The 14,453-nt window shown below is 40.2% G+C and overlaps 1 protein-coding gene across 4 annotated transcripts in view; it reads right to left on the bottom strand.

The window, feature by feature from the left end:
• Window positions 1-14,453, bottom strand: part of GABRB1 (gamma-aminobutyric acid type A receptor subunit beta1) — a 324,119-nt gene continuing 309,666 nt past the window's right edge. For 3 of the 4 annotated variants that reach the window (XM_079919127.1, XM_079919128.1, XM_079919126.1), the window contains exons 6-7: window positions 13,700-13,944; window positions 1-1,249 (exon numbers count right to left, since the gene is read on the bottom strand). In XM_079919127.1, coding sequence (XP_079775253.1) covers window positions 905-1,249; window positions 13,700-13,944 — 590 coding nt within the window. In that variant the 3' untranslated portion in view covers window positions 1-904. The remainder of the gene's footprint in view (window positions 1,250-13,699; window positions 13,945-14,453) is intronic. The other variant, XM_079919129.1, reaches the window with a different exon arrangement.

Genomic DNA, 14,453 nt, shown 5'->3' with positions numbered 1-14,453 from the left:
CTCTCAATCTCTCTAAAGGAGGAACGAGGGCAATGTGATGCCATGGCTTCATGACACAGCGTCAAGTGATTCCAGGCTGAGGAAGTAAGTTCAGGGCTGCTCATTTGAAAGAGCTTAAAGATGGTCACTGCCCCCCAAACTCCTTATACTTAACAAGAAAAGAAAAATGTTCCCAGTGGCTACCAGGTTGGATTCTAATGTTAATTTAAATCTGCCTGGAAGTCTGAGAAAGAAGCATTTTTCAGAATATCCAGCTTAAAGGTGAGGTGAAGATGGCAGATTGGGTTTGCACAACCTGGGGCAGCGCTTGCCAGTCTCCCCCTCTTCCTCTGTGGAGCTGGGACCCCCTCCTACAGTGGACCTGGGGCAGCTTGAGGGTGGAGGGGAGTCTTCCTTCCTCTTCTAGGTTCCTTTTTGTTCTCCCTTCTTCCTGGAAATCTGTAACTTATCAATGGCTTTGTTTTGTCTTCTGAGATCCTGGAAATTGTGTTGTTTTTTGGCAGCATGAGATTGTTACAGTTGACCAGGAAGCCATGCACACAGAGAGCTGGGTCCTCTTTTCAGTTTTACTTAAAAAATAATCAGTCAAATCCAGGGCGGCTAGAACTGCTAAAGATCTGCCTATCTAATTTCTCTCGTTGTGTGTATTTGTTTGTAAACATGGCAATTAACAGAGCTCTGAAAGAGCCAGTAACCTGGACCACAGTAGACTGGAAAAAAAAATAGAGTTTTTTTTTTGAAGTAAACATGGTGCAGTAATAAAATTGATATGCAAGACCTAAAACCAATTGGATGACTGAATCTCTTACCTCAAAAAGCACAGCAGTACCGCTGCTGGGGACCTGTGGGATTAAAAACTAAGAGAAGAGGAAGGTAGTCGTTTAAGGAACCATGGGGACTGAACTTAGTGTACATAGTAAAGCCAGTAAACGACGTTAAAAAGAGAAAAGGTGATGGGGAAGAACATTCGGGACCACTTGTCTATGGAATTCACATCAGTCAAGTCGGGGATTTTGACTTTGAGCTGCGAGGCGCGCCTCCGGAGGCGCCCCTTGCTGTGGGCGCCGTGCCGGTCCAGCGCGCGCCCGTACGCCTCGCGGCTGCTCAGCGGCTTGCGGTACTGGATGCTGGCGCTGTCGTACGAGTACATAGTGGCCTTGGGGTCGCTCCCGCCCGTGAGCACTTCCGAGCCGCTAGTCTCGTTCCTGATCTCCAGGGTGCTGAGGAGAATGTTGCCGTGGGTGTCCACCTGACGGAGAAAAGACGGGCTCAGGCACAGCTGCCCGGACGTTCGCTCGTTTTGGTTAACCTGTAACTGTTGATACTGCGTGGCACTCAATACACACCGTCTTGCTAGACATCTGGCTCTGTGCGCCTCCTGGACATCTATCTACCTGCCTATCTATCATCTATCTATCTACCAGCTATGTATCGAATCCATCATCTATCAATCCGTCTAATCTACTGTTTATCTATGATCTAATCTATCATCTAATTTACCATCCATCTACCATTTATCTAATCTAATCCATCCATCCATCTATTTATCCATCCACCATTTATGTCCACTCACAAAACAGTATGTGTGTGTGTAGTATATTATTAAATATATAATTTTATATATTATATATAAAGTATGTAATTTTTGTTTTTAAAAACTACCATTTATCGAAGCCATATAAATACATATATACATATATTTTGTAACAAAAATGCCATAGGTATTTGAAAAAATTGCATATATATGTTTATATACATGGCATTTTTTCTTGTTACAAAGTGATATATGGAAACATTCAAAACTATAAACAATCAGGAAACAAAAAGTAAAAATTAATAATTTCACCTTCAGTGTCGATTATTTTTAATACCTTGCTAAACTTCCAGTCTTTTTTTATTCATATATACTTAAAAACACAGACTCACCTAGTATATTTTGCTTTGCAATCTGCTTTTGTCAGTTAATAGTATAGCCTGGTCATCTTTCCACATTAATAAATATTCCTCTGCGACAGCGTGTGTTCATAGATTATATGGATAAACCATAATTGAATCAATCTATTTTTAGATGTTAAGGCTTGCTTTACTGTTATACTGTTAAATAAACAGGCCTGCAAAGAAAACCTTTTAGCTAAGTCTTTGTGCATATCCGTAGTTATTTCCTCCGGCTAAACTGCCAGAAGTGTGATGGATGCATGGGTTGAAAGGACATGCCTGGCTATACTTTGACTTTTGTGTCTCCACTGTTGTTCACTGTTGCTTCCTACCATTCCAGTGATACCTAGCCCAGGTTTCCTGGTTTTTCTCTATGCTATGCCCAGATAAACACTTTTGGAACTATAGGAATCGTGAGCACCTTTGGCCTATGATGTGGCTTTAACTTCAAGCTGATCTCCTTTGCATCTGGTTTACCTGGAGGGGACATGGCTCATTCATACAAATGAATTTGAAGTACTTCCAAGGACAATACAGGCAGCTGTGTTTAAATTTAGAGTTATTAGCACAGTGCCCGACTTACAGTCCGTGCTTTTAAATGCTCTCTAATGACACTGATCTCAGTAAACCCTTGTTGAAAGCCGTAGGTTTGGGTAGGCAAGCAAAGAACCTGGTGACAAAGAAAGAGCTAGAGAAAAGCTTGGGAAGAGGCAAAGACAAATGAAAGAAAAGATAACTAAGATTTGTTGCGTGTCCATCATCTGCCTAGCATTATGGTAGATGCTTCACATGTATTACTTGTTTAACACTTACAACAACAAACCACCTCCAGTTTATGCCCCAGTAAGTGCCAGACCTGAGATTACAACCCATGTCTTGTCTGATTCAATGCCCATGTGCTTTTTACTAAGAATGAACCACTTCACAGTCCTCGGCCATCATCACATCCTGCAGTGAATTTAGTGATGCAGTTGATGGCTTTAAGCTTCAAGTTGGTTGGAGAAAGAAATGGTGACTGAATCTGGCCTCTGTCTCTCCATTCTCACCTATCATCATTTCCCTTTGTGAAGCATTTTGCTGTAGTCTAACTAGGCTACCCACTGTGCCCTCACTTGGGACATCTATTGGCTTCTTTATTCAAGGAGTTATTATTAATTTTTGTTACTGTTGTTAGTAACTACTATTTATCGAATCCTACTGTGTAATTTATCAGTTATTTTTCAGACACTATGAAATCTATAATATTATCCTAGTTCAGCAGATGGGGAAGCCGAGGCTCAGACAGGTTAAGTAAATTGCCTAAGATTTAACAAATAATAAGTACCCAATTTGGAATTCAAACATAGGATACTCTTTGTCTCACGTATCATTTATTTCCTCTTTGCACGTTAATCAATATGTTTTCTTCAAGGCTCAATTTAACATTTTACTTCCTCTGTGTACCTGTGTACCTTCCCTGATCATAGTGACCTCAAGAATTTTCTCTCTCTCCAAACCTTTATTGATGCTTACTATGAGCCAGCTACAGTGCTAGTTGTCAAGGATGTGTGTATGTGTGTGTGTGTGTGTATATATATATATATATATATATATATATAAAATATAGTGTAAATCTATGGTTAAAAAAGTCATGCATATGGAAGTTTATGTTACTAAAGTGGACAGTAGGGTTGAAGTGACAAGGAGTGAAGTCCTGGATTCATTAGAGACGGGACAAGTAAGTTAGAAGATTAGGTGATGCATGTGATTTGCTAGGTACTGTGGAACAGTCAAGAGAATCCTCGAACATGGATTTTGTCCTTGAGATAATAGTCTCCTTAGAGATACAAGAATATGACATAATATTGAAAGTGACAAGACTTTTAACCAAATGCTAAATGATACAGTATAGACCATGATTGGGGTGCATAAAAGTGAGAAATCATTGGGATTCATGGAAGGCTTCATGAGGAGGTGGGGCTTGTACTGAATCTTAAAGGATGGGTAGAGGATAGAACACAGGATTGGGAGTTGAAATCTGCGTTCTCATCCTGGTTTTGTTATTAACTCAGTTTCATCGTCCATAAATGAAAGGCTTTCACTAGGTAATCTCAAGGGCTTGTTTCTAATTTTTGACAGATTTTGCTTATGGAGAATTATTCCAGGCAGAAGAAAATATTTGTAAAACGGAATCACCTGATCTGTACTGTATGCCTCATTAAGTTACATTATTATGAAATCCCTCTTCAGTAAACAAGTTGCTAGAATTTAGAATTAGCCAATGAAGCATAGAGATGCTCCTCATTAAGGAGAAGTCATGACAAACAAGGTACATTTTATTAAGATATTTTGGTTAACCTTGGTGCAGGCGCAGAGGTACTTATAAATTGCATGAAGTTTATTAGTTTGTGCAAATCCCTCTAAATATTCTGTCATCGACCAGAAATCATAGCTTTAAATGGTTTGACATGTAAAATAATGAATCCCTTTCTGCAGCTACCCATGAAAGCTGATTTCATTACTGTATAGTTAAATTAACACTACCATGTTCTTTATTTGGAAAAATAAGGAATGTCTTACAACTGTTATTGCCCATCTCCATTCTCTCTCCTACACAGTCTAGGACCTTTCCTAAAAGCTGGTGTTACAGGGTGTGTGTGTGTGTGTGTGATTTTGTGTGTGTGATGGTGTGCACAAGCATTTCTTCAGAGGTATGAAGTTTCGTCCTCCACCCTCCAAGATTTTGCTGCCTGGTGAGGTGGGTGTGTAGTCACCACATCACTGCTGACACCAGCAAGTTTCTGGTTGGCTTCTCCTTAACCCCTGCCCTTAGGAGAAGAGTAGCTTTCCCTTTGCCTCAGCCATATAAGGACACCCAGGGGCTCCTGATATCCACAATCAGCACAGCTTTCCCAAAATAATATCCACGGGGAAAGCGGCCAGTGTGTCTTCGCGTCTTCAGAAGCAGCACAAGGAGCCATGCTGGGCATTGCTTCAGCACCTGCAGTGGTGACGCTGCCTCATTGAACAAGGAAATATTGACATCTGAGTTGGGCATGATCCAGACATCGAAGATTTTCAAATCTTGAAACAGAAGGAAGTGAGGCAAATGAAAATGTTGACACACTGGAATTCTAGGGCAGACACAGCCTAACAGATTTCCTAAAGCGTTGCTGATTTTGGAATAACTGTTCAGTGAGATAATCATTCCCCACCCCTCATACTGCCATAGAGGAAGAGACCTGCCACTCCAGTTCCCCGGGAGACAAGCTCCGGGAGGAACACTTCAAGCTCTTTCACTGCTCGCCACTGACCTATCTTATGGGCACATTTGGAAGGAGGCGGGCATACGTGGCTCTGAGCCTCCTGGACTCTTCTCTCCCTCTGATCTGCCACCAGAGAAGGTGCAATCCATTTAGGGCCGTGCATGTTGAATCCACTGCTTTGGTGGGTAAAGCCTGCGGTTGTTCAGGGTTCTGGTGATTGGGGAGGTAAGTCTGTCTAATTTTGGGGGGTAATGACTTAATTATATGACCACGTAATCCTCAAACCAACACCACGGATTCTCTTTAAGTTTAGAGCATCACTCAACCTAAATTTAGAGAAAAATGAGTATAATTATTATTAAGGCTTCAGGAGGGCCAATAAATAATGCTTTCTCTTCCCCTTCAGATAGATGATCAACATGCAAGATGTCTAATAAAGGGGAGCAGAGAACGTGGCTTTAGATCTGCAGCCCCAAGGGCTTGCTAATCTTTCATCCTCACCCCACTTCCTATTAGACAGGTATATTCATGGGTTACAAGAGGTAATTTTAGGTGTAGAATGGATAAGTGTTAAAATGTTAACAGTTCATTCATTCCCTCACTCATTTACTTAGTGTTTATTGAGTGCCTACTCTGTGTCAAGCACTGTCCCCGACACTGATGAAGGAATCAGCCTCTCCACGAGCAATAGGACATCATGTCCCATGTTTTGGAATTTCAGGGATCTCAGTTAATAAAGCTCCTTAATCTTGTACACTCTCCTGTACAAACCCTGTGACTGCTCCCATCTCCTACTGGTTCTAAATGTTTTACTGGACAAATACTGTGACCTCTTCCAAACTCAGGTTGTTAGTTCTCTTTCTAACAGACTTTTTGAAATGCTTTCACTTGTGACCATGGGATCTGCCTTCTCACTGCCTGCTGAGTCTTTCTCTCATCTTCCTCCTGAAGGTCCCTCCTGAAGACACTCCTGACCACAGGCAAATCTTGGACGGGCTCACATATGAGGGCGCACCTGGGATTTCACTGCATAAAGACCTGAGATGGGGAGAGACAGCTTCTGGCTGGTGAACCCTCTCTTTCTTTCCTGCAGTACAGTGGTTCTCAATTACAATATCTTGCTTTCAACTTCTGAGAATGCAACAGTCTTGGGAAGATAACAGTGAACAAAAGAGATACAGTTCTTGAGTTGGCGCTTATACATTCTTACAGAGGAAACGGGCAATACCCTCTTTCCCCATAAAGTTTGTTTTTAAAAACTGAGTAGCATTATGAAGAAAATGAAACAGTGGTATATATTGCTTTTCACATATTTAGAAAAAATCTAACCAGCACACTAACTTGGTTACTTTGTATGTTTTTCTTAATATTACACTCATCCTATGTCATTATAATGAGTGAAAAATTTAAAGTAATTCATATTTCCTTTTTCTTTTTTTTAAATCCTGGACCTTACTACAGGACAGCCTATACATGGATGTTTAAAGGCATCTCATTCTTCAAATGGCCAGAGCAGAACTTTTGATCCTCTCTCTTCTTATCCAACTGGTTCCTCCCCAAAATGTCCCACTAGAGTGTCGCTCCAGGAGGGCAGGGACTTTGTCTTATCCATTACTTCCCAAGACCTGAGAAAAGTGCTTGGCACTTATAGGAGCAGTCAGTAAATATCTACTGAATGAATGAATGATAGGACAGGGGGTAAAAAGGCATGGTGGTTAATTTTATGTGTCAACTTGGCTAGTCTATGGTGCTCAGTTATTTGGTCAAGCGCTAGTCTAGATGTCACTCTGAAGGTATTTTGTAGATGTGATTGACATATTCAATCAGCTCCTGTAAGTAGAGGAGATTCAGCCTGATGATCTGCATGGCCTCATCGTAACCCTTAAAAGTCTTAAGAGCAAAAACTGAAGTTTCTCAGAAAAGAAATTCTGTCTCAGGCCTGAAACACAAATCCCGCCTGAGTTTTCAGCACACTCTACAGATTTTGGACTTGCTTTCTTTACAGCTGCACAAGACAGTTCCTTAAAATAAATATCTTCTTGCGTGTATGTTGGTTCTGTTTCTGTTGGTTCCATTGGAGAACGCTGACTGATACAAAGGGGATGGCAAAAATCAGGAGGGTGACTAAAGCCCAGGAAACACTGACATGCTGGCTGTATTTCTTCCCTCTATAGAAACCCCAGGTGAATGTATACGTTTGTTTTCTAGTTTGGGTTTCACTTCTCTCCCACCCGTCCTGTCTCATTCACCCTCCCCTTCTCTCTGCCTCCAGAATACCCAAAGAATGCCTTAGGCTGTGAAAAATGCTGTCACTCACTGAACTGAACTCTTCTGGATATTTTCAATCAGGAAATATACCAGAACTCACTTCAGTGTAATTGGAATAAAATATAATCTAGTTGTCAATGGCAGTTTTAAAACCCTGTTAAGAAATACCTCTGGGCTCAACCTACTTTGCAAACGGAAAGTGATTTCCTTACTGTTAACGAATTCAGTTAGATCCCCCTTTACTGAGTGCTTCTGAAGTACAGAGCAGGAAGCCAGGTGAAGTGATGCTGGCCATGGAACGGGCTGTCCCTCCAGAAGCCTACAGTCGAATGAATGAAGCTGTCCAGTGTGCTCAGCTGCCTTCACCTGCAGAGCACAGAGAGCCACACAGCCACAACCTCCATCTGCACATCCCGCTCCTGTAACGAACCGCATTGGTGATGTCGCTGTCAGTCATTAGCTCTCAATGACTCACGCACATACGGAGGCAAGAATATACAATGGAGAAAAGACAGCCTCTTCAATAAGTGGTGCTGGGAAAACTGGACAGCTACATGTAAAAGAATGAAATTAGAACACTCCCTAACGCCATACACAAAAATAAACTCAAAATGGGTTAAAGACCTAAATGTAAGGCCAGACACTGTAAAACTCTTAGAGGAAAACATAGGCAGAACACTCTATGACATAAATCACAGCAAGATCTTTTTTGACCCAGCTCCTAGAGAAATGGAAATAAAAACAAAAATAAACAAATGGGGCCTAATGAAACTTCAAAGCTTTTGCACAGCAAAGGAAACCATAAACAAGATGAAAAGGCAACCCTCAGAATGGGAGAAAATATTTTCAAGTGAAGCAACTGACAAAGGATTAATCTCCAAGATATACAAGCAGCTCATGCAGCTCAATATCAAAAAAAAAAAAAAAACCCAATCGAAAAATGGGCAGAAGACCTAAATAGACATTTCTCCGAAGAAGATATACAGTTTGCCAACAAATACATGAAAGGAAGCTCAACATGATTAATCATTAGAGAAATGCAAATCAAAACTACACTGAGGTATCACCTCACACCAGTTAGAAAGGGCATCATCAGAAAATCTACAAACAACAAATGCTGGAGCGGGTGTGGAGAAAAGGGAACCCTCTTGCACTGTTGGTGGGCATGTAAATTGATACTGCCACTATGGAGACCAGTATGGAGGTTCCTTAAAAAACTAAAAGTAGAACTACCATACAACCCAGCATTCCCACTACTGGGCATATACCCTGAGAAAACCATAATTCAAAAAGAGTCACGTACCACAATGTTCATTGCAGCTCTGTTTACAATAGCTAAGACATGGAAGCAACCTAAGTGTCCATCGACAGATGAATGGATAAAGAAGATGTGGCACATATATACAATGGACTATTACTCAGCCATAAAAAGAAATGAAACTGAGTTATTTGTAGTGAGGTGGAGGCTAGTGACTCTCATACAGAGTGAAATAAGTCAGAAAGAGAAAAACAAATACCGTATGCTAACACGTGTATATAGAATCTAAAAAAATAAATTGTTCTGAAGAACCTAGGGGCAAGACAGGAATAAAGATGCAGACGTAGAGAATGGACTTGAGGATACGGGGAGGGGGAAGGGTAAGCTGGGACGAAGTGAGAGAGTAGCATTGACATATATAAACTACCAAATGTAAAATAGGTAGCTAGTGGGAAGCAGCCGCATAGCACAGGGAGATCAGCTCAGTGCTTTGTGACCACCTAGGGGTGGGATAGGGAGGGTGGGAGGGAGGGAGATGCAAGAGGGAAGAGATATGGGGACATATGTATATGTATAACTGATTCACTTTGTTATACAGCAGAAACTAACACACCATTGTAAAACAATTATATTCCAATAAAATGTTAAAAAAAAAGAGATGACAAGATATGCTCTCTGATGACATTGTTTGAACATCTGGGTATAGCCTCATGTGAAATTACAATCTTTGCTGGACCTTTTAGTTGTGTGGGCCAAAGAACTCCCCCACCCCTCTTTTTTTTTAAGCTAGTTAGATTTTATTAAGCCAGTAAGTTAGATTTCTCTCTCATTCACAAAAGAATCCTATCTTTTTGAGTATAGAAGAAATTGGAGACTAGATGCCAGAAAGAAGATGAGAGAGAGATTTTGAGATTCCTGGAAAGGAAAATTAGACTCTTAGGTTGCTGAAGGCCCTGAAGATTAGCTAAATTAAGCCACAACTAGAGAACAAAACATGGACCAAGCCAGATTTGGGCAGGGGTTTGAGGGCTGAAGAAGTTCATCAACTGTTAACACAGGCGGTCATTAGAAATCAGAGGCCCTGCCTGGATTTCTCCAGAATCCAAGATACTAAGTCAGAATGGTTAAAGTTTCATTAAAGGCTGATGGCAAGACAGTGATGTGGGGCGGAGCCCAGGCTCAAAGGCTAATATGCATTATCAAGCTGGTCCAAGCTAGACCTGAGAGAGCTGTTTACATTTATGAAGACTGTTTTCACACGCATTTTGTATCCTGGAATTAATCACAATACAGAGTTTATTTACATTTAGAAAGTTGTCTGAAGGTATAGAGGATTCACCATAGAGAATAGGAATGGGAGGAAAAGAAGCCAGATTACAGTGTCAACATCTGGTTCTGAAGGGAAAAATTCTTTCTTGACTTTTGGGGTTCCAACTGCCCATTGGGCATGACTCTTCAGCAGGTTTCACCAGTGTCCCCCATGACTTAGAATGATGTTGAGTCAGTCTCTGGTCAGAGACCACCCATGCAACCATTCTATCTTAGGTGGATCTATTTGCAAATGGGCAGGCATTGTGGCCAGCAGATACAACTATTTGTTCCAGCTTAGTACAAAAATGGCCCCAAAGTAGCTTACTTAACAGCTTGGTTGTACTGAGTAATCTATCTTTCAAAACTCTAAATACCATCTCTAGCTTCAAATGATACCTGAGGGTTTTATGAATCTATTGTCTTTATCATGTTGGAGGTTGAAACTCTCCTAATATCTGGATTGAGCACCTGTACTCATATAAAAAGATACTTCAGTGCAGTGGTGGAAATATAAATCAAGACAAAGCAAGCACTTCTGAAGCTTCAGTATAGATACCCTTGACAATACTGCCCAGCCAAGGCTATCAGAGTAATGTGTGATAAATGATCAATGCCACTCTATGCACTAGGGTACCAAGGCCGATATTAGGGATCCCTCAAATAAAAATTGTCTGGGACCAACCAGAACATATATGTCATTTGAATTCAACTGTTTATAAACATCTAAAAGGAAAGGGGAGGATCATCTAACCATTATAGTAAAGAAAAAATATAATATTTTCTATTTCTTAAATTTAACCAGAGGGTAACATTTTTAAATACCACTTAGGTTACATCATTAACTTCACTGCTGGAGATGATGCGCTGAACAGATGAAGTGATATACTTGCTTTGTTATTGACTCATTGTCTGCCTGAGCCCCTGGTTTTAGAATAGGATAAGGAAGTCAGGAACTGGAAAACCTAAGCAGCTACAGGCATGATTATAATTTCCTCGAGATAGTACTGGTCTATTATTATTCCGTCTAAATATGAAGAAGTTTATAAAAACTTACAATATGTTTTGGAGACTGTATTTATCTGATGCTATATCACTGTGATTCAGAAAGAATAACAGAGGTTGATAGAAAGTATGCTTGAAAACATGTCAAAAATCAAAGTGATAGAAAGAGTAAGTAAGTTCGGAGCAGAAGCTAAAATGGACTATAGATAGTCTCCTTTTCTTACTTATTATGAATACATGAGAATTTTATAAAACATTGTGATGTAACACTCAATACCTTGTGTGGTATCTACGAACTCACCTTGAATGAAAAAGGCCTCTCTAGCAGTCATTCATTCAAAAAGTTCCTGTTTGGTATTTTCTCAGTTCTAGCCACCAAGGAAAGAACAATAAACATAATAGACAAGGACCCTGGTGCCTATCTTTGGGAAGCTTGGAGATTAGCAGAGAGATAGAGGTTACAAAAATAATTACACAAATAAAATAATTACACATATACTCTATATTGTGGTAAGTCCTAAGGTGGAAAAGCACAGGATGTCATGAGAACAAATCACAAGGGTACAAAATATAAACCAACAGACAGTCAGTTAAGGCATTCCTGAGTTAGTAGCAATTATGGTAAGAACTGGAGCAATGGAAAGATTGAGAAGGCCAATATTACCTTCAATCATACTAATTTTTTCTTCTGTGGTATGAAATCTGATTCTAATCCATCTAATAAAAATTTCAATTCTATGATTTCCACTGGCTCTTGTTTATAGTCTCAAATCCTAGTCTGATACTTCCCATCTCTTCATATATTATGTTAATCTTTTCCTATGGACTTTATTTTAAGCTGGTTTTTTTTTTTGTTTTGTTTTGTTTTTGTTTTTTTTTGTGTGGTACGCGGGCCTCTCACTGTTGTGGCCTCTCCCGTTGCTGAGCACAGGCTCCGGATGCGCAGGCTCCAGCGGCCATGGCTCACGGGCCCAGCCGCTCTGCGGCATGTGGGATCTTCCAGGACCGGGGCACAAACCCGTGTCCCCTGCATTGGCAGGCGGACTCTCAACCACTGCGCCACCAGGGAAGCCCCCTTAAAGTACTTTTAAAGCTGGTATGGCTACGATCAGATAATAGGAAGCTTCAACCTTTCTTCAAGATAAATGCTGTCCTGTCTTATTTTATAATCCATTCATAATTTTCTTTCCAGCCAGATCAGAAGTTTCTCAAGGGCAAGTATCATGCCTACTCCTTTCCCATGGCATTAAGCATAGTGTTTTATACAAGAGTATAAATTTATTTGAGTGTGTTGCTTTGAATTTTGCCCATTTGGTTGAATCTGTATGTTTTCCTCATTTGTAATTTTCTAATTACCCGACAGTGTTTCCCAAATTTTGATATCCTACTAAAGAGCATGAAGAAACACCTTGAAGATTCATTATTTGACTTCTGCCTGATTCTCCAGCCACAACTCAAATTATTCTCTTTCTCCCTCACTTCCTATGTTCTTGCTGCATTGGTCTTCTCTCAGTACTTTAACACGTCACACAATTCTTTGCCTAGAATGGACATGGCATGGTTGCTGCTTCCATCACTTAGGTGTCAGATCAAATGGTAATTCCTCAAAGAGGTCTTCCTGATCACCTGATCAAAGTTCCCTGTTCCCTTGAACCTGACCCCACACATTCTCTTGCCCATTACTCGGTTTTACTTTCTTTGTAGCACTTCCTATTACCTGAAATTATGCTCTCGATACTCGCTTGTTTACTGCCTGTCTTCCCACGTTAGCATCTAAACTCCATCATTCAGAGCAGTACCCCCAATGCTCAGAATCGTGAATGAATATTTGAGTCGTTACCCTGTGTACCATCTTGAAAACAATTTGTCTTGGATCCAGTATTTCAACGCACATAATTGTCAAATGATTTCAGTGAAAAATGCCACGGAAGTAGAGACTATAGGGATTTTTAAAAAGAATAAACAAAGCATTATTTTAATGCACAGTGAGAACACAGGTCATAAGATCTACCAGTGAAAAGCAAAGGAAAAATACTGACAATGTCTTGTATATGATAATAGCTAATACTTATTGAGTTCTTACTATGTACTAGGTATTGTTCCAAATAATAGACTTTAAAAGAAGTAACAAAACTCATTTAGTCCTTATGATAACTGAGAGATAGGTATACTATAGCAATCTCCATTTTATGGTTGATGACACTGAGAGCAGAGGTTAGATAAGGAGTTACACAGGTTGATTTGCCTGAAGTTCTAAAGCCAGTAAGTGGCAGACCTGGGAATTAAATCCAAGCAGTTTGATTCCATTCTGTGGTTATAACCACCGTGCTATAATGCCTCATTGCCACTTAGGAGTAAGAGTTTGTTCACTTTAGTTCTCTCATTTATTTATTAAGTAGGTCTGGAATTATTCTTTTGTGTATAGTTTCACAGCTATATAATTTAAAATAAAGAATAATGGACTTAGGGTTGAGTTGCAGGCCCAGGTATGTTATTAAGCTATGTAAACTTCAACCTAACATCTTCAATTGTCAATTTTCAAATATGTGAAATGAAGGGTGGTTGGAGCCTTATTAAAGATAAACTAGTATTTCATAATTTTTTTCTGTTATGAGAGCTCTGGGCACGATGCTGCTGCTGAATTTCAGAAGAAGATTGTTGAGAATATTTAATATATTACCTGGACTTTATTCATCTCCAGTTTGTTCTTCTCATTAGCACTCTGGTCTTGTTTGCCAGCTCCTTTTTTCTGAGGGCCTTTTCCAAAGAAGATGTAATTTACAAAGGCATATTCCAGCAAAGCCAGGAACACGAACACAAAGCAACCCATCAGGTAAATATCAATTGCTTTGACATAGGGGATCTTTGGCAGGGTCTCCCTGAGGTGAGTGCTGATGGTTGTCATTGTCAGCACTGTGGTGATTCCTATGAAACAGAAAGACACAGCTTAGCTGAACGCACTTGTTAAGTTCCCTTTTCAAGACTGAGAGGACAGATGCCGATCTCCTGTTGGTGCTCCAGAATGATGGCAGTAATGCAATAAACCACAGGGCAAAAAGGGCAGACAATTTGAAAGACAAAGCTGCAGGCTCCCTACATAGTCCATAAGTAAATCATAAAATGGGATGCGCTGTGAGTGTTGGGTTGAAAACTTTTTTTTTTTTAAAAATAATGCACAAAGGAAAAAGAAAAGTAGATGCAAATATTAAAATCTCATTGACATGCCCACTGCTTACTGTCAAATGTCCCTCATTCTGCTACGTGCCACCTCCTTCTTTCCTTCCTTCTCTCAGCGTCTCTGTCACGTCCCTCCTAAATCTGTCCTTGTAATACTAATCACCACAGCAGTCACTACCGAACTGAAAGTTGGTGACCGGTTTGAGGAGACCTATTTCATTGCATGCAACTGTAATACACACAGGTCACAGGGTCAG

Source organism: Stenella coeruleoalba (genome assembly GCF_951394435.1).
Source record: "Stenella coeruleoalba genome assembly, chromosome: 4".
NCBI lineage: Eukaryota > Metazoa > Chordata > Mammalia > Artiodactyla > Delphinidae > Stenella > Stenella coeruleoalba.
This window is presented reverse-complemented; position numbering and strand designations above follow the sequence as displayed.